The sequence below is a fragment of the Entelurus aequoreus genome, linkage group LG08 (assembly GCF_033978785.1).
Source record: "Entelurus aequoreus isolate RoL-2023_Sb linkage group LG08, RoL_Eaeq_v1.1, whole genome shotgun sequence".
NCBI classification, from domain to species: Eukaryota; Metazoa; Chordata; class Actinopteri; order Syngnathiformes; family Syngnathidae; genus Entelurus; species Entelurus aequoreus.
This window is the reverse complement of record NC_084738.1, coordinates 23,922,720-23,944,281: the sequence shown is the minus strand read 5'-3', so window position 1 is coordinate 23,944,281 and position 21,562 is coordinate 23,922,720. Positions and strand designations below refer to the sequence as shown.

Sequence of the window (21,562 nt, the reverse complement as noted above, 5' to 3'; positions counted from 1 at the left end):
CGGAGTTTGGTCAGCGTCCCAATACTTGTGTCACTATAGTTGACTATTTGCGGTCCGGCATTTAATTGCACAAACGCAGAGAAATGCCATATTTTCCGGACTGTAAGCAGCTACTTTTTCCTCTGCTTTGAATCCTGCGACTTATAAAACGGTGCAGTTAATTTATGGATTTTTCTTCGCTGACGGCCATCATGTTTTGTATTCTACAAATAGCAACCAACAGAGAAACTGAAAAGGTGTGTTATTGTTTGTAAAATGGGACCATCTGTTCGATGAGTGCACTCACTGCAGGTGCTACAGGTTCAAAATGTACTTCCCATTTCGCGCCTTGAACCGGAAGTATATCCCGTTTCGTCTACTATTCGTCTACGTTTCTGTGCCTTGTTCTTCATCACTCCGAGCGACATTTATAAGTTTTACAATATAACTAAAACAATTCATACTTACTAAATCGTTCCATGTGTGACGTCTGTAGGAGTGTTATCATGCATATTTGTACGTGCTATTGCAATGGAATCAAGCTAGCTTCGTTAGCATTAGCAAATATGCTAACATGTTTACAAATGTATTGTTTGAGTTTTGAAATCCACCAAGACATCAGCGTGGAGTTGTTGAGTCTGTTGTGCTGATTGGAAAGCTAGCTAACGCAGTTAGTAGGTCCATGACGATGACTTCTGTTTTGTTTGATTAGCTGTTTTACTGCCATGTGACAGGCTCTGTTTTGTAACATGTAAATAAATATTTACAAAATCTTTCATACGGTATATATCTGTGGCTTATGGTCCGGGGAGGCTAATATATGTTAATATATTTTTTATTCTCAAATTCAGTGGGTGCGGCTTAAATGACGGTGCACTCTATAGCCCCGAAAGTACAATATATCTTTTAATGGTAAATTAAATATAAAAGTGGCTTGATGGCACCATCTGCAGGAGGGGGGAAAAAGGTAGACAGAGGGCATTGTCTCACAGGTCAATCAATTCCCTCAACATTATTCAGTAGGAAGATGCTTTAACAAGACGTGATGTTGAGTAAGTATAAATACTGTGTGACTGTAATTGTTTCTTAATGTGTATAACTCCATTTATAATGTGTTTAACATACACAAGAGGCGTATTGTAGAGTTCAGGGATGTTCCCATCGATTCCGATAATGATCATTCATGAGAGAGATCGGCCGGTACAGATGTTCACATGCTGTTCATTTTTCAATGTATTTATGAGGTGTGCATTTGACAGTTTAACAATATCAGCACCGTATTTCAACTAGTTCATTATTCTCTTTTATTACATGCAATTGTTTAATCAAAACAAAGTCAATAGTACACAATAACTAAACAAAAGTAAAAACTACTATCTACTACTCATTTAAATTATTTGTTTTTGCCCTTAATGTCCTCCTGTGTCCCGGAAATTATATTCTTCGAATTTGCACAAAAAGAAAAAAAAGGAAAAAAGAAAATTAAATAAAAATTGATCCAACCACTCTAGTATCGATCATATACTGATACTATCCTTGGTATTAACATCACCAATTTATGGGTGGATCGGCCCTCCTCTAACATGTCGTGTTGTGACTGACAATGCTGACACACCAACAGTTGTTATATTGTCCTCTTTCTAGACGCTCATTAATCTACTTGCTAATTCCCTGTTAATAATTGCTTACTTTAAGCTGTAACGTGCCTCCATCTACACATCTTAAACTTTACTAAGCACTTATGCCTTCTGTTGTTACTAGCTAGCTTAGAAGCCCTGCTCCTGCTTGCTCTCAGTGTGTAACATGTTTAGCCTCGTCCTCCAGTGATAATGATACTGAAGATACTAAGAAATGCAGTTTATTTGCCGTAATGGAGGGGATTATTGTTAGTTTAGGGGGGCGGCTCCACGCTGTGTTTGGACATCCATAATTAGCTGCTAGCTTGTCAGCAGGGACAGTAAATAAAAAAAAAAAAATTAGCCAGAGGGGATCAACGTTTGTAAAAATTCAACTACAAGAAAATCAGCTGATATTGATCAGAGGCTAATCAATTGAATGGGGTTTAGAGCAGGGGTCGCCAACCTTCGTTTTTTCTAAGAGCTATTTATAAAAGAAGAACTACTCATTTTATTGTTTTCTTATTCAGCCCAAAGGAAAAAATGCTTGCATGGCCAGAACATTTGAAGAAATGTTGGTATCCACAACTCACATTTTAAATTTGAAAGAAATTGCTTATCTGCATCTAATATTTTAATATATATGTATTTCTCATGGAGGTTTTTAATCACTTTTCAAGCTTTTCGGAGTAAAAAAAATGATTTTGTGTTTTATTTATATTACTGGCCACATTTAGATTGCACTTTATTTAGGAAGCAGATGTCCACTCAATGTATTTTTGCTATTTTATAGTCATTTGTCATTACATATGTCTGAATTGAACAGCTATTAAAAATACTGAACATTTTAGCTAATATTCTTTGACGCTTAGGTTAGCTACTTAAAATCAGCTGGTGAACTACCAGTTGGGGACCCCTAGTTTAGGATATCAAAAAACTATATTTTAGGGCTTTTTATGGGTTAAAGTTAAAGTACCACTGAAATTACCCTCTGCATTTGACCCATCCCCTTGTTCCACCTCCTGGGAGGTGAGGGGAGCAGTGAGCAGCAGCGGTGGCCGCGTTTGGGGAATGCATTAATTATTTGCTGTTTTTCACTTGGACAGTAACACAAGTGATCCACTTTAATGTAATGTTCATTAAATCGTTTGAAAATGCTCTTCAAGCACAGCAGTTAATATTGAATCATTAACATTCCTACTCACCAGGCTCTAAGGATTGTGGGTAATCCTGAGGTGGCTGTCCTTCTCCCCTGTCGCTGCCCCTCTCCAGGCCTTTGGGCAGGAGCGACGGCGCGGGGCTGAGCGCTGGCGAGCGTGGGGCAGCTGCCGCCGGGCTCGGAGCAGGGGTCAGCGGATTCGGCGGGTGAGGTCGCCTGGACGGGGAATGGTAGCAGGGCGACTGACGACTGCTGGGGCAAACCCCCGGCGACGGGGTGGAGGTCTTTGGCGGGGGAGGGGTGTGCGAGAAGGGTTTGGCCACATGAGAGGTGGAAGAAGAGGAGGAGGAGGATGGGGGTCTCGATGCTGAAGGGCAGTCTTCAACTGTCACTGCGTGCTCGTCGTGTTTGCGCTGTTGAACGCAAATAATGGAGATGAATATTAAGTCGTTATCAGAAAGGCATTTGACCTAATATAATAATATCAATCAATCAAACTTTATTCATATGCTGTAGCACTTTCATGCACAGGCAAGTTACAAACAGCTTTCTTTACACTGGTGAAAAAAATTGAGAAAAAACGCAACTTTTGAGGTGTTCACGCTGGAGAATACACAAGAAAGGTCATTAAAGAATTATACAAAACATTTATAAATTTGTATGTAAAAATTGTATATAAATAATGAATAAATTAAAAAAGTGAATATAACAGTGGCGATGATAGCATTCATTCATTCATTCATTCATTTTCTACTGCTTGTCCCTCTCAGGGTGGCTGGGGTGCTGGAGCCTATCCCAGCTGCATTCGGGCGGAAGACGGGTTGTAATAATAGCAATTAAATAAAGTAGAAAATAAACTAAGAATGATTAAAAACGATAAGTATGTGCCTTCACTATAAAAAATGTTTTACCAGGATTTCACAGCATTTTCACAGTAACATACTGTAATCAAAATGTACTTTAACGTTAACAACAAATGACTGTAAAAATTACAATACCCTTATATTTCACAGGAGTAATAGAAAATCACTGTAAATGTTACTGTGAATTTACAATGTAATTTCTTACAGTTAAAGAAGTCATGACATCTGTGCCACAAGTAAAAAAAATATGATTATTAGAATCAATAATGAAAAAATATACTTTAATATTTCTGCAGGACAATTCCCACCAGAGGTTTTAAGCCTTAACAGCACATGCCAGATATTTGAAGGTTTAATAAAAATAGTCAAGTAATAAATAAATGATAAATGGGTTATACTTGTATAGCGCTTTTCTACCTTCAAGGTACTCAGAGCGCTTTGACAGTATTTCCACATTCATCCATTCACACACACATTCACACACTGATGGCGGGAGCTGCCATGCAAGGCGCTAACCAGCAGCCATCAGGAGCAAGGGTGAAGTGTCTTGCCCAAGGACAGAACGGACGTGACTAGGATGGTAGAAGGTGGGGATTGAACCCCAGTAACCAGCAACACTCCGATTGCTGGGACGGCCACTCTACCTAATTACTTTCTATAGTAATGACATAATGAAGGAGTAATAAGTTTGTAACTAATTCAATACATTTTTTGGAAAAGTAAGAAGGAAATAACTTTTTAATGTATTTTGGCCGGCACAAGTTAATTTTTGTTATTATCATTAAATGTATGTTTTGTCTAAATATATTTTACATTGCAACATTAAAGTGTTATATTTAAAAGTAATTAGTCAATGTTGCCTTTGCTGTAAATGCTTCTGATGGGTGAAAATGTCCTTACAGGATTTATTATTAATGCCTTAACTAGCCTTCACTGCCATTGGTGTGATCTCGGACACAGGTGATATTTAAAATATAACAGGAGTAGACATAACCCTTCGTCATTGCAGGTTCTATCCAAAAATATCTCTGTCCATAAGTATGAACTGTACCTGTGCCATGGAATGGCGCTGCAAATGCTCCATGGCGCGGTGCTGTTGCAAGGCGTACAGCTCCTGTTGCCGTAAGAAGGAGGAGCGGGAGTAGACGGGGTGATGCTGCAAGTGAGGTGGGGGCCCCCGGGCGCTGTACACAGGAGGCCACAGACCGGACTGCTCTAAAACGTCTGGAAAGGGCAAACAACAACAAAAAAAGAGGGAGGCTTGATATTGACTTGAAAGCCAAAGGTAGTTTGCTTTATAAAGGAACAATATCAAGGACTTGATAACAAGTGTGTCACAAAGGTTGTCTTTGTGCAACGTTGGCTGAGGCCATCTTCACAACACTCATTGTCCTTCTTTTTACTAACTATCCTAGATTTGGTGTTCCTGTGTGCTGCCCCCCCTATATTTCCCCCCTCTATATATATATATATATATATATATATATATATATATATATATATATATATATATATATATATATATATATATATATATATATATATATATATATATATATATATATATACCTTCCTTGGCTGCTTTGTCACTGGGAACCTTTGTTCTGTGAGATTAGCCTGAGTGGGCTAATGTTTCCCAGGGGAAGGGTTCAGTGGATGCACTTCCCTTCACTGCAGGAACTCCCACAGAGCGGAGCAAAGGAAGGCGGGAGATAATTAAATTTCACAGCCTGTTTGTAAAGAAGCATTCACACACACACACACACACACACACACACACACACACACACACACACACACACACACACACACACACACACACACACACACACACACACACACACACACACACACACACACACACACAAACTCCAGCGTGGCTAGATGTAAAACACAACCCTTAACGCTGAGCAACGACTCATGTTGTTCCAGACATGACGACACAACTAAGTTTACACACACACACGTGCGCGCACACACCCGTGCGCACACACACTAGCCAGAGCCCTGTCACGAGAGAGATGAACGTCACTTGAAATGGTTTTCATAATGCCGGCTGAGGGCAATGGAAATAGCTGCTCCTATTAACGAAGCTATAAAACACGCTCCCACTGACAGAGGGACTTAGTTGAGCATTATATTATGATTAGCCAATGATACTAAAACTCTGGGAGAGAAATGGCAGCAGTTCCGACGGAGAAAAAAAGGGTGGGTGCATGTTCTGCTCTTGTGTGCGTGTGTTTGTGTGTGTGTGTGTGTGTGTGTGTGTGTGTGTGTACTGGGATGTACCAAGGTGATGATGAGACCCAGGCTCCGTGGGAAGAACCATCAGCGGGGAGTTGGGGTCTTGGCTCAGTGAACCAAGCACAGGCGGCAGAGGGCTGGGCAAACCTGGGGGGAAGCTGGCACTCATACCCACGTGGTTAAGACCTGGAGCGAAGGAGGGTGGGGGAGAGCAACAGTCAAATTAGAGCAACATTTCCAACATGGTGGTCTTAGGGTGCACTCAGCCAAACCAGATGTGGGGGAAAAGGTGTTTAAACATTCAAATTAGGCTGTGATTAATCACAAAAAATGATTGCATTAATCATGTATACAGTCGCGATCAAAGGTTTACATATACTTGTAAAGAACATAATGTCATGGCTGTCTTGAGTTTCCAATACTTCCTACAACTCTTATTTCTTTGTGATAGAGTAATTGGAGCACATACTTGTTGGTCACAGAAAATATTCATGAAGTTTGGTTCTTATATGAATTTATTATGGGTCTACTGAAAATGTGACCAAATCTGCTGGGTCAAAAGTATACATACAGCAATGTTAATATTTGGTTGCATGTTCCTTGGCAAGTTTCACTGCAATAAGGCGCTTTTGGTTGCCATCCACAAGCTTCTGGCAAGCTTCTGGTTGAATTTTTGACCACTCCTCTTGACAAAATTGGTGCAGTTCAGCTAAATTTGTTGGTTTTCTGACATGGACTTGTTTCTTCAGCATTGTCCACACGTTTAAGTCAGGACTTTGGGAAGGACATTCTAAAACCTTAATTCTAGCCTGAAGCTTGTGGATGGCTACCAAAAGCGCCTTATTGCAGTGAAACTTGCCAAGGGACATGTGAGCAAATATTAACATTGCTGTATGTATACTTTTGACCCATCAGATTTGGTCACATTTTCAGTAGACCCATAATAAATTAATAAAAGAACCAAACTTCATGAATGTTTTTGTGACAAACAAGTATGTGCTCCAATCACTCTATCACAAAAAAAATAAGAGTTGTAGAAAGTATTGAAAACTCAAGACAGCCATGACATTATGTTCTTTACAAGTGCATGTAAACTTTTGACCACGACTGTATATGCAGATTAATCACGTAACTTATTTTGACTCTACATGCTCCTTGGATGGTTACCTGAAAGGCGGTAAGGGTTGTAATACGGTCAGTGCAAAGATGTGTGTTAACGAGTAAATTTCACTTCAAAATACACAATGATTGGACTTTAAATAAAATTGTTACCAAGTTTGAGCAAATAAATGTGCATTCAAGTAGTCAAAAACATTTTTAAAAAATGTTCTTGGATTACATTCTGACAATAAAATTGCATTTTTGTCCAAATATTGAAGGCTTTTTTAAAGCCCCACTTAAGAACTTTGTTTTGGTGGATTTTGGCAGCGCCAGTGGACCACAGCGGTTGTGTTTTGCCCGAAGGAAGACCACATTTCCCATGAGGACCAGCGCATAGCGTCGTAAATCATCAGAAACTACTGTCACGTACTTATAGATTGACGCGGTAATACCACAATGATTCAGTATAACTGATCTTTGACATATTTTACTCAAACTTTATATTTGTGATTTGCAGTCATCACATTGTTTTTCCTTTATACAGTACTTTTGAGTTTGTTGTGTGGCTGGTGGTGTCAGTGTGGAACTGCAAACTATCAAGCTTGTGGCTATTTATTGCTACCACGCACATTTTCGATAGCTAACATTAGCATTATCATATTGATTTGAGCATCGAAAGTCGCTTACTTGTAAAGCAGGAACAGAGCCAAGGCAGCATCGGTCTGAAATCTCCCTTGTCTTTGAGCACACGCCAGCGAGTGAAAGCCGGGCAAATATTTAAATTCCCCTTTTTTTTTTTTTTTTTTGTCTTTTCAGACAAAACTTTGTTTTTTTGGTTGTTTTGCAGCTTAGGCCATGATAGCAGTAATTGCACATAGGCGTTCGCATCGACTTCCATCTTTGTAATAAATGGGGAAATGGGGACTGACGTATGCCATAAAGCAAGTCAGAACATTTGTAGTTTATCATTTGGCAGGGTTCCTGCCACCCTCCTCAAAGTTGCTGAGTACCAGTGAAAACGACACACAGCCCCTTAGGCCATGAAAGAGGTTTCATTCACCTACCGGTAGTTGTAAGTCCATGTATCATCCCAAAAGTTGTGAAAATATTTTATAAAGGTTGAAAAGTGTCTTAGTACTGCTTTAAGTTTATTTAATATAGGCATGCACTTTTGAATAAAAATTCTAAAGTGTTATTATTTTGATTTAAAAAATGTATCATTTGACAGCACTAATTCGAATACAATCAGTCGGACAATGACAGGGTTAGCTGTTATACAAAAAAAATGTCCTACAACTCTAACAGTATTAATTATCCTTAAATGTTTTGTTCATTATGTTTAATTATCATTCATCTGTAAAATTGTATTTCCTTTATTAAATTATTTTTTATTTACGCACATATTTATTATTAGGATTATGATTCTATTCATTGTCATTTCACATGCACAACAAAAATACAGGGTAAGGAAATGTGGTTTAACATACAGTATTGATGTACGTACGTACAGAATAAATAATTTGAGTATTTAGAAAGATACAACTAGATGAAAAGTATTGAGATTAATGTATAGCACATGCAATGATATGAAAACGCTAACTACAACTATATTATAGTACATTAATAGTTATGAGTACAGTAATCCATCGTTTATTGTTTTTAAATGTACTTAATAATAAATTAATTTCCGTGAAGTAGGAACACTTGTTTATAAGTCTAATATTTTCATAGCTAAAGCATATAAAACCTGTTTACTACCTTCTGAGCAAGTTTTTCAACATTATGAGAGCCCTCTAGACATGAAACAACACCCTTTAATTACCTTTGCACTCATAACCGAGAAGAAGGTAATGCTGCCTTAACCTGAGCCAATCACAGACCACAATACTGAACAGTACGCTCTGATTTCTTGGGTCTTATCTAGTGGCCAGTACTATTGTAGTACTGCCATTCATATGATTGTAGTTTTTTAATTTAGGGCAAAGATGTTGCGGAAAATGCTTAAAAAAACTAAACAATATACATTATTATACGTACACAAAACTAATATACATTATTATGTTTCAAACATACAAATGGGTAAAATCAGTGTGAATATAATGAATGGGATTTGTGGGAGTGAGAGTTTAAAAGGGAGACAGAGCTTAACACCTATTTTTTATTTTATTATTGCACAAGCAATCTAATGGTACACATTCTAGAAAATGGTGACACTTAAACACAGGAAGTAAGCAAACAATCAATATTGGCTGAAACATGAAAAGAATAGGATTAAACAAGCTGCACTTCTTTCTGTTCCTCTTCGCATTTCATTAAAACATGTGATGCTTGTTAAATGTAACTTGTTAAGCATAAATATAAACAAACAACACCGGAAGCATTATGACACAAAAGGAACAATGGTAACATCTCACTCACTGTATGAATGTCCCATCCAGAGGGAGGGACTTCCTGTCCTCTGCACCCAGTGGTGGTGAGCGTGTGCAGCAGGGTCCGCCCCCAACTGGCTGGCACCCCCAGGCATCAGGAGGTGGGAGGTTAGGTCACCGTGGCAGCCACTCGATGGGTGAATCCTGGCAAACTCCACGCGGTCCTTGCTGTCCCTTCACAAACGGAAGAACTTTTGTCATTATCCTAATGATCTCTCTTATTTCAGTCACGATCGCCATTACCATCATTATCACCCCTTGTGATCTCCATTACCACTGCAACCATTATAATCATCAAGAAAAGGATGCGTGACAGCGGTCATCATCTTGGCATTGCTCTATAAATTCTCCCTACTTTTTTTTTTTTTACCATAATAGGGCTACATAATAAGAGTCTGATACTTCAGAGACATTTGTATTAGTGTCCATAACATTAATGCATTGCAGCTCATCTGAGAGAAAAAGACTGATGAAGAAGATGGAGTGTGTATGTGTGTGTGTGTGTGTGTCGGGTGGTACGGAAATACTACATCAAAGGCTGAGTGGAGTAAATGGAGTGAGAGAGGAGGGTGTGAAGAGACAGAGAGCCTCAGACCAAAAGACATATAATAAAAGAACTGTAATTTATCTGTTGAAAGGGGGGAAAACATGTATGTCTAGAAGTGTTCATTCATGCTTTGGTGTTGGTGAATTGGAAAGTACCTAATGATAAGCTCTCTGTCTCTGTCCAGATGATGAAGACTGATCTGATCCTCCGCCATCCTCTTCCTCTCCTCTGCCCCCCGGCCAAGTGGATACATAGGACGTGACACTCCTGGGACACAAACATATGTATAAACAAAATTGTGCAAACGAGGGGTTTACATCGTGCTTTGAATTTTTTGGAAATGCATATTCTACATGTTTATAGCCTGAATTAAAGGCCTACTGAAACCCACTACTACCGACCACGCAGTCTGATAGTTTATATATCAATGATGAAATCTTAACATTATAACACATGCCAATACGGCCGGGTTAACTTATAAAGTGACATTTTAAATTTGCCGCTAAACTTCCGGTTCGAAACGCCTCTGAGGATGACGTATGCGCGTGACGTAGCCCGACGAACACGGGTATGCCTTCCACATTGAAGCCGGTACGAAAAAGCTCTGTTTTCATTTCATAATTCCACAGTATTCTGGACATCTGTGTTCGTGAATCTGTTTCAATCATGTTCATTGCATTATGGAGAAGGAAGCCAAGCAAGCAAAGAAGAAAGTTGTCGGTGCGAAATGGACGTATTTTTCGAACGTAGTCAGCCACAACAGTACACAGCCGGCGCTTCTTTGTTTACATTCCCGAAAGATGCAGTCAAGATGGAAGAACTCGGATAACAGAGACTCTAACCAGGAGGACTTTTGATTTGGATACACAGACGCCTGTAGAGAACTGGGACAACACAGACTCTTACCAGGATTACTTTGATTTGGATGACAAAGACGCAGACGTGCTACTGTGAGTATGCAGCTTTGGCTTTTTTTTGCGTATGTACGTAACTTTTTTAAAATATATAAGCTTTATGAACCTTGGGTTAGGTGAACGGTCTTTTGGGCTGAGTGATTGTGTGTGTTGATCATGTGTTTGAATTGTATTGGCGTGTTCTATGGAGCTAGGAGCTAGCAGAGGAGCTAGGAGCTAGCATAACACGTACCGTACCGTAAGTGCGCGTCACGTACGTAACTTTTTAAAAATATATAAGCTTTATGAACCTTGGGTTAGGTGAACGGTCTTTTGGGCTGAGTGATTGTGTGTGTTGATCGGGTGTTTGAATTGTATTGGCGTGTTCTATGGAGCTAGGAGCTAGCAGAGGAGCTAGGAGCTAGCATAACAAACACGCAGGTGTTATTATGCAGGATTAATTTGTGGCATATTAAATATAAGCCTGGTTGTGTTGTGGCTAATAGAGTATATATATGTCTTGTGTTTATTTACTGTTGTAGTCATTCCCAGCTGAATATCAGGTACCGTGAGTATGCAGCCTTGGCTGCTAAACATTCGATAACTTGACCGTATGTGCGCGTCACGTACGTAACTTTTTAAAAATATATAAGCTTTATGAACCTTGGGTTAGGTAAACGGTCTTTTGGGCTGAGTGATTGTGTGTGTTGATCAGGTGTTTGAATTGTATTGGCGTGTTCTATGGAGCTAGGAGCTAGCAGAGGAGCTAGGAGCTAGCATAACAAACACGCAGGTGTTTTTATGCAGGATTAATTTGTGGCATATTAAATATAAGCCTGGTTGTGTTGTGGCTAATAGAGTATATATATGTCTTGTGTTTATTTACTGTTGTAGTCATTCCCAGCTGAATATCAGGTCACCCCCGGCTCTCACAGCATCTTCCCTATCTGAATAGCTTCAACTCCCCACTAGTCCTTCACTTGCACTTTACTCATCCACAAATCTTTCATCCTCGCTCAAATTAATGAGGAAATTGTCGCTTTCTCGGTCCGAATCTCTCTCACTTCATGCGGCCATCATTGTAAACAATAGGGAACTTTGCGTATATGTTCAACTGACTACGTCACGCTACTTCCGGTAGGTGCAAGCCTTTTTTTTATCAGATACCAAAAGTTGCAATCTTTATCGTCGTTGTTCTATACTAAATCCTTTCAGCAAAAATATGGCAATATCGCGAAATGATCAAGTATGACACATAGAATAGATCTGCTATCCCCGTTTAAATAAAAAAAATTCATTTCAGTAGGCCTTTAAGTTTTATTTCTTGTATTATATGTATTACAGTGCAGTATTTGTCTTATTTCCTATTAGAACCGGCTCAGTGGTCTTGTGGTTAGAGTGTCGCCCTGAGATCGGTAGGTCGTGATTTCAAACCCCGGCCGAGTCATACCAAAGACTATAAACATGGGACCCATTACCTCCCTGCTTGGCACTCAGCATCAAGGGTTGGAACTGGGGGTTAAATCACCAATATGATTCCCGAGCACAGCCACCGTTGCTGCTCACCTCCCAGGAGGTGGAACAAGGGGATGGGTCAAATGCAGAGGTTAATTTCCCCACACCTAGTGTGTGTGATTAGCAGTGGTACTTTAACTTTACTTTAACTTTAGAATTATGTTGTAGTGATCGATAAATATTCTCCAAGTATAACTTCCGTTTTCGGGTTAATGGTGAACTCAACTATGAAAATAACACGGTGTTAATCCAGGTGTTCTTCACCGCTGACCACCTTTTGGCAGAACAACTGCCTCATCACTAACTCATCTCCACATTGGTGAGCCCCTCCAACCAGCTATGTAGAATAACAACAGCTGGAAGTAGCATCAGACTTACAGCGTGGCACTTCAGACTAACTGAGCAATCAACAGCTGTAAGGACAAAGTGGAGATGAACTCTTTTGAAGCGCTTCATTTTCGACGTCATTAAAACAGCTATGTATTGATACGGATTGCTAACAATCTTAGCTGTGGTTCTTGCAAAACAATACACACCAGTGGTTTCACACAAGGAAGCAGAGGTCTAACTTACAGGAATTCCCCTGGAATTGACAAAGTAGTAGGGCCCGGGGGATGGCCATAGCAATGGGCTACCAGTAAATCCAGTACAGTAATCTACAGTAGAACACACTCAATGCAACTATATTGGGTAAAACAAGTGTAAAGGTGACTAAAGGGTGTTATTTCATGTTTAGAGGGCTCTAAATATGTTTAAAAACAAACAGGTTTTTTGATTTATTAACCGTGAAAATATTTAAACAAGGATGATTATAATGTGGTAGGCACAGCAGCTTGAGACAAACAAAGAACATTTCTTTTTCAAATGCCAAATCAATTTCTATGTTCTACCAAAGGCAAATAGGTTTATGTTCCCAACAGAATGTATGGTGAGAAAAAACCTGCATTTAATTTGTAAAACATCAAATCCATAACATTTCTATAGTTTTTTGTTTTCTGTTGCTTTACATGGAAATACTGGTGCTAGGTGCGGAGCTGGATACATTGCAGTCTTTTGATTGGTGCAGAGAGAATCTTTGAGCCTTTTTTCCCCTTATTCGAATGATTTGGCTGAGTTTTGACACAGAATGACCTTCCGGATGCAAGCATCCCATTTGTCTGGGCAATGGACATCTCCAAATGCTGGATGTTGCTAGCAATCAGAATGGTTATGCAATAAATTCCCTGCTGCAGCATCTGCAGGAAAGGCAGAAATGTGTACTATTTCACAACTAGCGCTGCAATGGGAATGAAATGACACAAAATGTTGTTTTTTTTTAAACCAAGCTAATCTTCTGACGCAGCTTGATTGAACCCTAATGCTCGTTGGAAAATAACTGCAAATGCAATAAAATATATTCTTTATCTATTTCAAAGTGCAAAATTGCAAATCTAGATCTCGGGTTTGGTGTGCTTGAAAAAAACGTCTGCAATGTAATAATTGGCTGGCCTGTAGAGTCCCCAATTAACATCAAACAGACCAAGAAATGAAGGCTACTCTACACAAAGCACTCATATTTCCTGTAACATAGCCCAAAGCCCTAAAATAGCATTAATTGACTTCCAATGCAGCAAACAGACTATGTCTGACCTTTCATGCTGGGCAGCACTCTGCCCTGTCTGCTGTGTCCAGGGGTGTTGTCTGGAGAGCGATGGGGGGGCCTGGCGACCGCAACGGCGATACCCACCGGAGGCTGGCGTACCTCCCCCTCTCCTGCCTCCGCGGCCTCCCTCCCGCCTCTGTCGCCCTTCTCTCCCTCGTTGGAGGAGCCTCTGCGAGGAGGGAGGGACTGTTTAGGTAGGTCTTGTAGGGTGCTGTTGTTTTTGCCTCCTCCTCTTTCCCCCTTCTCTGATCGCTCGCCGCCCTGCTTGAGGCAGCCCAGGCCTCCAAAGGGGCTCCTCTGGGGCAGCAGCAAAGGCTGCTGGGAGCTGTAGTTCATTAAATTCTTCATAGCACTGCCCTCTCCTTCTGTGGTGTGTGGTGAGGGATAGGGTAGACGAGTAGACTGGTTGTCTGGAGCTGTGCTACTGAACCCTTTTATTTCATTATTGCGAGCTGATGCATGATAGGAGTCTTTCCTCTGGTCCCCCATGGCGCCTCCTCGTGCACCCCAAGATGTTAACACCTGACCTCCATCCCTGCCCTTATCTTCTGTACCATGGCTGCTGTGCTGCTGGTGTCGTATCCTTGCAACCTTTTGTCCCTCCCGCTGAACCGTTGACCCCGAACTTCCATCGGAATGAGAACCTAATAGAGAGGAGTCTCGAAAAGGCGCACAGCTGTTCTTGGATGTGGACTGTCCTGTCACAAGGTGTGGAGAATCTGGTGGAAGTGAGGGCCTATAAAAATCCTCCACAAACTCCACATCTCTGAGGGATGAAGAGGTTTCCAGGCTGCACGACCGCAGCTCAGGCTGAGAGCTCAAGTTGGGATTGGCTTTTGGGAAGTGCTGTGTTTGTTGGCTCCAGTCAGGAGGTTTGTCAGCCTTGCCGTATCCCAGCTGCTGCAAATGTGTCTGGGATTTGTCTTTCTTCTGGCAACTACTAAGGCGACTGAGGTGATGAGAGGGATTTTCATAAAATCCATCTCCATTCTTGTCTTCCTTTTTTCCACCGCCTCCTGCGCCACGACAATCAGGGGTTGCCAGATCCCCCAAAGGCCCCACTGAGGGGACATAGGTTGTGCCTATGAGTTTTGCCTCCCTGCTCGACCCCCCGGAAGCCTGATCTTTGGAGGGTACAATGCTAATAGGAGCTGGGGAGCAGTAAAACTCCGGATGTAGATGGTGATGCGGGTTAAGCCAGCCACCTACCACCGGCGAGCCCATGTGCAGGGTGTGAGGGGGCGGTGCTGGAGCAGGAGGGGGGGGCATGGAGTAGGAGGCCACAGAGTGAGGCGGTGCCAAGATGGCACCTCTTCTTATACATTCCGAGGAGGCGATTGAAGAGTCATTGATCCTCATCTCCCCGTTTGTGGGTTCTTTGTAGCAGCGCCTGCTGCTTCCAGAAGGAGTTCTACCCGCTCCACTACAGCTGCTTAATGTGCCCCCCTTCCCACTAGAGCCAGTCTCTGCACCAGAACTGCTGGACAGCTTACAGGCACTCATATGTTTCATTCCTTGGCTCTCACTGTCCTTGTGTCTGGGATCCTCCTCTCTGCTTTGGGGCGTGAGGTGAGGCAGGAGCGCATGGGGAGGATGTGGGAACGCTTTATGATGGAAGCTGGATGGCGTGGCGGCACGGCTCGTCTGATGAGGATGGTGATGGTGAAGCTGGAATTTGTCTTTACTATCCTGGTGGCGCTCCTTGCTGCTGGATCTTTCCTTTTCCTTTGACAGGGACGAAAGCCCTTTCTCAGCTCCGTCCCTGTTGCTTTTGGTGTCTGTCTCTCGGCTGCAGGAGCCGAGCGGGTGGCCGGCAGCGGTCCTGGCGAGTGGGGGGAGGTTGTGATTGGTGGAAAGTAGAGGGGGCTGAGAGGGAAGGCCTCTCAGGTAGAAGTGATCTATAAAAGAAGAGAAGACTTCACTGTAAAACTTTTCATTGTATTTGCATTACTTTCACAGTAACATTTACAGCAATTTACTGTAACTGCAGAGCTGTGATTTTACAGTTAATTTCAATAAAGTTACAACTATAAGCTGTAACTTTACGATTGTCATGTTATTGTGAACTAAAGGGGTCATAATAAAAAAAAAATTCTACGTTTAAAACACATTTTTGTGGTCTACATAATATGGATTGGTTATTTGGTCAAACTTTCGAATAGACCTCAGAGAATATCCTGAAGCCACTAAAGTCTCTCATCAAGAGAAAACTAAAAATTCTAGACAAAAAGCCTCTAAAGTATCATTATTGTAACATTTTAAGTAAGTATAATATTTGGGATTTAGATAATTATCAGATAATTATCATGGATGCTTGCCTCATCTTTAGAGTTCTAAATAAAGTTGCTCCACCTCTGTTGATAGATGTTATTAATTAAAAAAAATAGTAGTCAAGTAAACACCAGAGCAGTGACCAGAGGGGACTGCAACGTACAAAAGCGCAGGACTAAATCTGGCCAAAAGGGTTGGGCTGCCAGCCCATGTCAGAAACTGTGACAACTATTTAACATTTAAAACTTCACTGAAACACTGGTTGAAAACTAATCAGACATGCACGCACAATTAGATTATTCAATTGTTTTCTTTGTTTGTTGTTTGTTTTATTTTTTTCTCCATGGTCTGTACTTATGGTATGCATGTAATGTGTAATATCTTGGGATTTATGTATTATTTTGTATCATGACCTGTTGAATGTTTACTGTATTAACCGGTTTTAGGACAACGGATGAAAATTAGCTATTGTGCTAACTCCGGCATATTTACATTGTTGCTCTATGTTGATGAATATGCATCGTCCTGATTCAAATAAATAAATGAAATAAATACATTTTATTTTACAGACCATCTTCAAGGCACTTTCTGTCTTTTGAGAATGTGCACAGTCATATTTACATGCCAGAGTCCTCCTCCACACCAAGCCCCGTTCGACTGCTAGTCCACCTGGTCCATATCTAGTCTACTGACAGATATAAGTTAAACCTATACGCTACTTTTTATTAGAACGGCAACAGCGGAGGATTTTAGCGTTCATGTGAATGAAAGAGCCAATCTGCCCCACAACAACAGGATAGAGAAAAAAAACGCTGCACAGTGCACACCAAATCCAATTTTTTGCATATTCGAACCATATCGAATATGTTTTGCAAGTCTAAGACTACATTTACACTGCAAGCCAAAGTGGCCCAAATCTGATTTTTTTTTAATCTGATTTTTTCCAGCTGACTGTTTACACTGTAAATAAAGTGCGATCTTGCCGACTCCAGTATAAATGCGCACATGCCCCAATGTGACCCGAATGAGACCCCTGTGTCACTTAAATGTGCAGTTTGATAAAGTGAAAACAAAGGAAGCTCACCTGATTCCGTAAATGATCAAGGAAGTCGCTACTACTTTGCAAAATAAAAGTCGCCACACCTTAAAAATGTGTGTCTTTTACATGAAAATAAACTAAAGTAATACAATGTATGCATGAATATATATAGTGTCATATATTTGGGAGGGTTCTAATATTTTTATAGCTGTTAAGTAGAGGAAACACAGACATCAGTGTGGATCTACTTAACTTTATTTTTCAACTCACTTATGTGAACAACTTACGCAATGTACGTTACATGTAAGCAAGTACGCCACAACGTACATGTCATTTGTAGTCCTTCAACAATCGCTAATCAACTTATATGATATATCTTCATATATCAGGGGCCTGTGCACGTTTATACTGGAGTCTGATAAGGATTACGTTTTACTTGCAGTGTAAACAGTCAGCTGGAAAAAAACAGATATCCGAAAAATCATATTTGGGCCACTTTGACCTGCAGTGTAAACTTATTGGCTACAACATAAATAAAAATGGCGAAACTCGTGCAAAGCTCTTCACGTAAAACTCTACCACATATGGAGATAGCCGCTGGCGTAACTTAGGCAAAATACGCCACTGAAGTCTCAAATTCTATGGTTTGTTTAGAGCAAGTTTGCAAGAATGCAAGATTGTTTTTTTAATATCTCTCCCTTGCCTGCATAATTTGAGTTCAAATATTCGGAACTTATGGGGATCCCAAATACACAAAACAGGTACCAACAGGTAATAAAAGTAGGTTTTGAATAATAGGACCCCTTTAAGAATTTACAATAGTTTACAATAATTTGTTGTGATTTTACAAAGGACTATGATTAGAGCATTTTACTGTAAACTAAGCGTTAATCGCTGTGAAATATAAGGGTATCATCATTTTTACAGTCATTTGTTGTCATGTTCAGGAAAATTTTGATTACAATATTGTACTGTAAAATATCAGTTAATTGCTGTGAAATATAAGCATATCGTAATTGTGATTACAATATTTTACAGTGGGAAAAATAACTGTTAAATGCTGTGAAATCCTGGTCATTTTTTACAGTTGGCTTGAATTGCTCCAGTTGTCACACAAGTATGGTTGCATCACCAAAAGATACCTTTTTGAGTTTCGTAGAACCGGTGCTGTCCATACAGGCTGCTGCTGTGGTGATCCAAGGGACTCATGGGAAGGAAAGGGGAGGTGAGACTTCCTGAATAGTTGGGGTACCCTGTCAGAGGGAGGGGAGAACATTGATATTCAGCAGCTCTCTAAACAAACTTTCTACAATCTATCATGAAATTGCCAAATTGAAAAAAAAACAAAACAAAACAAAACACTGCTCAATTCACTTTTGCACAAACATGCCACATGACTTGACATTATTTACAGTGGACAAAGTGGTGACAAAAACCACAGCAGTCAGCTACTGCCAAGTGTTTGCAGCATTTAACCAGAAGGAATTTGCTCTCCTAAACATGTTTCCCCCTTAAAACCAAGACAAATAGTATGAACCATTACAGCCCCCTCGCACACACACACACACACACACACACACACACACACACACACACACACACACACACACACACACACACACACACACACACACACACACACACACACACACGCACGCACGCACGCACGCACGCACGCACGCAGAGGAGGTCACTGGGAGGTAAAATGGTCGTTCCACTCTGTTCCCTCACTTCAAGGACGTTAAACTGCTTTGTGGAATGGAATAGATCTCGGTGGTGGTGCTGACTAGGGACACAACCATTCTAGAATTTGACTGTACAATTATAGTCTGAGTAATAATCACGTTTTCACGATTATCATGCATTGATACATTTCAGAACAAAACTTTTATAAAATCACAGACATTTCTCAGATATTTTATTCTGATGTTATGTTAGTGTTGTACACTTGCTATATGAACTTACAATGCCTATAGTTTATTCAACACAGACAGGAAGAAGCAATCTAACGTTAAATGATCACTGAATAAAGCCCTTGACAGGAGTACCTGTTGCTGCTTGTTTACACTAAACTCCATCCATCTATTTTCTACCGCTTGTCCCTTTCGGGGGTGCTGGAGCCTAACTCAGCTGCATTCGGGCGGAAGGCGGGTACACCCTGGACAAGTCGCCACATTATCGCAGGGCCAACACAGATAGACAACATTCACACTCACATTCACACACTAGGGACACTAGTGTTGTCAATCAACTTATCCCCAGGTGCATGTCTTTGGAGGTGGGAGGAAGCCGGAGTACCCGGAGGGAACCCACGCAGTCATGGGGAGAACATGCAAACTCCACACAGAAAGATCCCGAGCCCTGGATTTAACTCAGGACCTTCTTATTGTGAGGCACATGCACTAACCCCTGTTCCACCGTGCTCACACTAAATTGACTCAATGCTAAACTACTGATTGTTAGTGACATCTTTATATTCAACTAAATTATTCATTAAATAACTTGCCACAAACATAATTGTCTTACCTCTACTTTCACATGTAAAGCTGCACCATATTGGACGTATAGATCGTTCAGCCGTAACCGTTCTTTTGGTAGGTTTCGCATGTGGGTGAGCCATAGTCTTCAATGACTCCTTGCTCATTTTTTAAGTACCCAAAATGTTCTCACAGTGCTGATTTCAGCTTTTTTTTTTTGTGGTAAAAGTTTGCTGCTTTGTCCTGCTGCCATTTTTTTTTCTCGTAGGGTTGTACGGTATACCGGTATTAGTATAGTACCGCGATACTAATGAATCATATTCGGTACTATACCACCTCTGAAAAGTACCGGTTCGCCACCTCCGCCCGCCGTCGTCACGTCGTGTCATTGCTGGTTTATGAGCAGACGAGCATGTTTGGCAGCGCACAATCATGGAGTACTTACAAGTAGACACAGTGTGTAGACAGAAAAAGAAGAACGGATACATTTTGGCTTAAAAACTCACGATAAAGGTGAACCTATAACACTGAAACACCCTCAGGAAGAGGTGCTTTAGGACATGGCTAGCTAGCTAGCGGCTAAAGTCCAGCCCTAGTCTGCAGTGTTTTAGCTACTTATAAATCACTAATTCTCACCTCCATGGCAACAAATAAAGTAAGTTTCTTACAGGTATCATCCCTGCAGGATGAGGAATAGCTAAACATGCTTCACTACACACCGCAGCTCATCGGCGTCAAAATGTAAACAAACGCCATTGGTGGATCTACACCTGACATCCACTGTAATGATACCAAGTACAGTAGCGTATCTAGTCGATACTGCTATGATTATGTCGATCATTTTTGGCATCACAACATCTTCTTTCGTTTTTTTTAAATTTACACTATGTTTATAAACTCAGGAAATATGTCTCTGGACACATGAGGACTTTGAACATGGCCAATGTATGATCCTGTCAATACTTGGATTGATACCCAAATTTGTGGTATCATCCAAAACTAATGTAAAGTATCAAACAACAGAAGAATACGTGATTATTACATTTTAACAGAAGTGTAGATAGAACATGTTAAAGGAGAAGGTAAGCAGATATTAACAGCAAATGAACAAGTAGATTAATAATCCATTTTCTACCACTTGTTCTTAATACTTTTGACAAAATAATAGAATGGAAAATGACAATATGTTACTGCATACGTCAGCAGCTAAATTAGGAGTCTTTGTATACTTACTACTAAAAGACAAGTTGTCTAGTATGTTCAATATTTTATTTAAGGACAAACTTGCAAAAGGAAACATATGTTTAATGTACCCTAAGATTTTTTGTTTAAATAAAGCCAATAATGCAATTTTTTGTGATCCCCTTTATTTAGATAAGTACCGAAAAGTATCAAAATAATTTTAGTACCAAAATATTGGTATCGGGACAACACTAGTCTCTCGATAGGTACGTATAAGCGTGTGCACTGCTGGTGTAACTTTGTGTTTGTTCCGTGCAGGTTGTGTCGAAAATAACCAGCCGGCATAATGTTCGTTCATAGCGATTGAGGAAGACTGAAACACACGATGTAGTGGAGACTTTATGATTAAATGACTGCAACATTTTGAATCACAGTTAGAAGTAAAAAAAATGGTTCATCGTTACATTCCTAGTGCTGACAAGGTGTAGAATGGAGTTTGTCTGCGTGGCCGTTGAGAAGGGGGGCATTATCTGCAGCAAAATCAAAGCAAGGAGGGCACCCATCTCCACTTTAGGGGGGAGCAAAAGGCTTGAATGGTGTTTGTG

At 40.6% G+C, this 21,562-nt stretch overlaps 1 protein-coding gene across 4 annotated transcripts in view; it reads right to left on the bottom strand.

Moving 5' to 3' along the window:
• Positions 1-21,562, bottom strand: part of bahcc1b (BAH domain and coiled-coil containing 1b) — a 209,877-nt gene that overhangs the window by 35,208 nt on the left and 153,107 nt on the right. For all 4 annotated transcript variants that reach the window (XM_062056041.1, XM_062056039.1, XM_062056043.1 and 1 more), the window contains 7 exons: positions 18,441-18,551; positions 13,976-15,886; positions 10,094-10,205; positions 9,381-9,565; positions 5,907-6,047; positions 4,669-4,841; positions 2,801-3,167 (listed from right to left, as the gene is read on the bottom strand). In XM_062056041.1, coding sequence (XP_061912025.1) covers positions 2,801-3,167; positions 4,669-4,841; positions 5,907-6,047; positions 9,381-9,565; positions 10,094-10,205; positions 13,976-15,886; positions 18,441-18,551 — 3,000 coding nt within the window. The remainder of the gene's footprint in view (positions 1-2,800; positions 3,168-4,668; positions 4,842-5,906; positions 6,048-9,380; positions 9,566-10,093; positions 10,206-13,975; positions 15,887-18,440; positions 18,552-21,562) is intronic.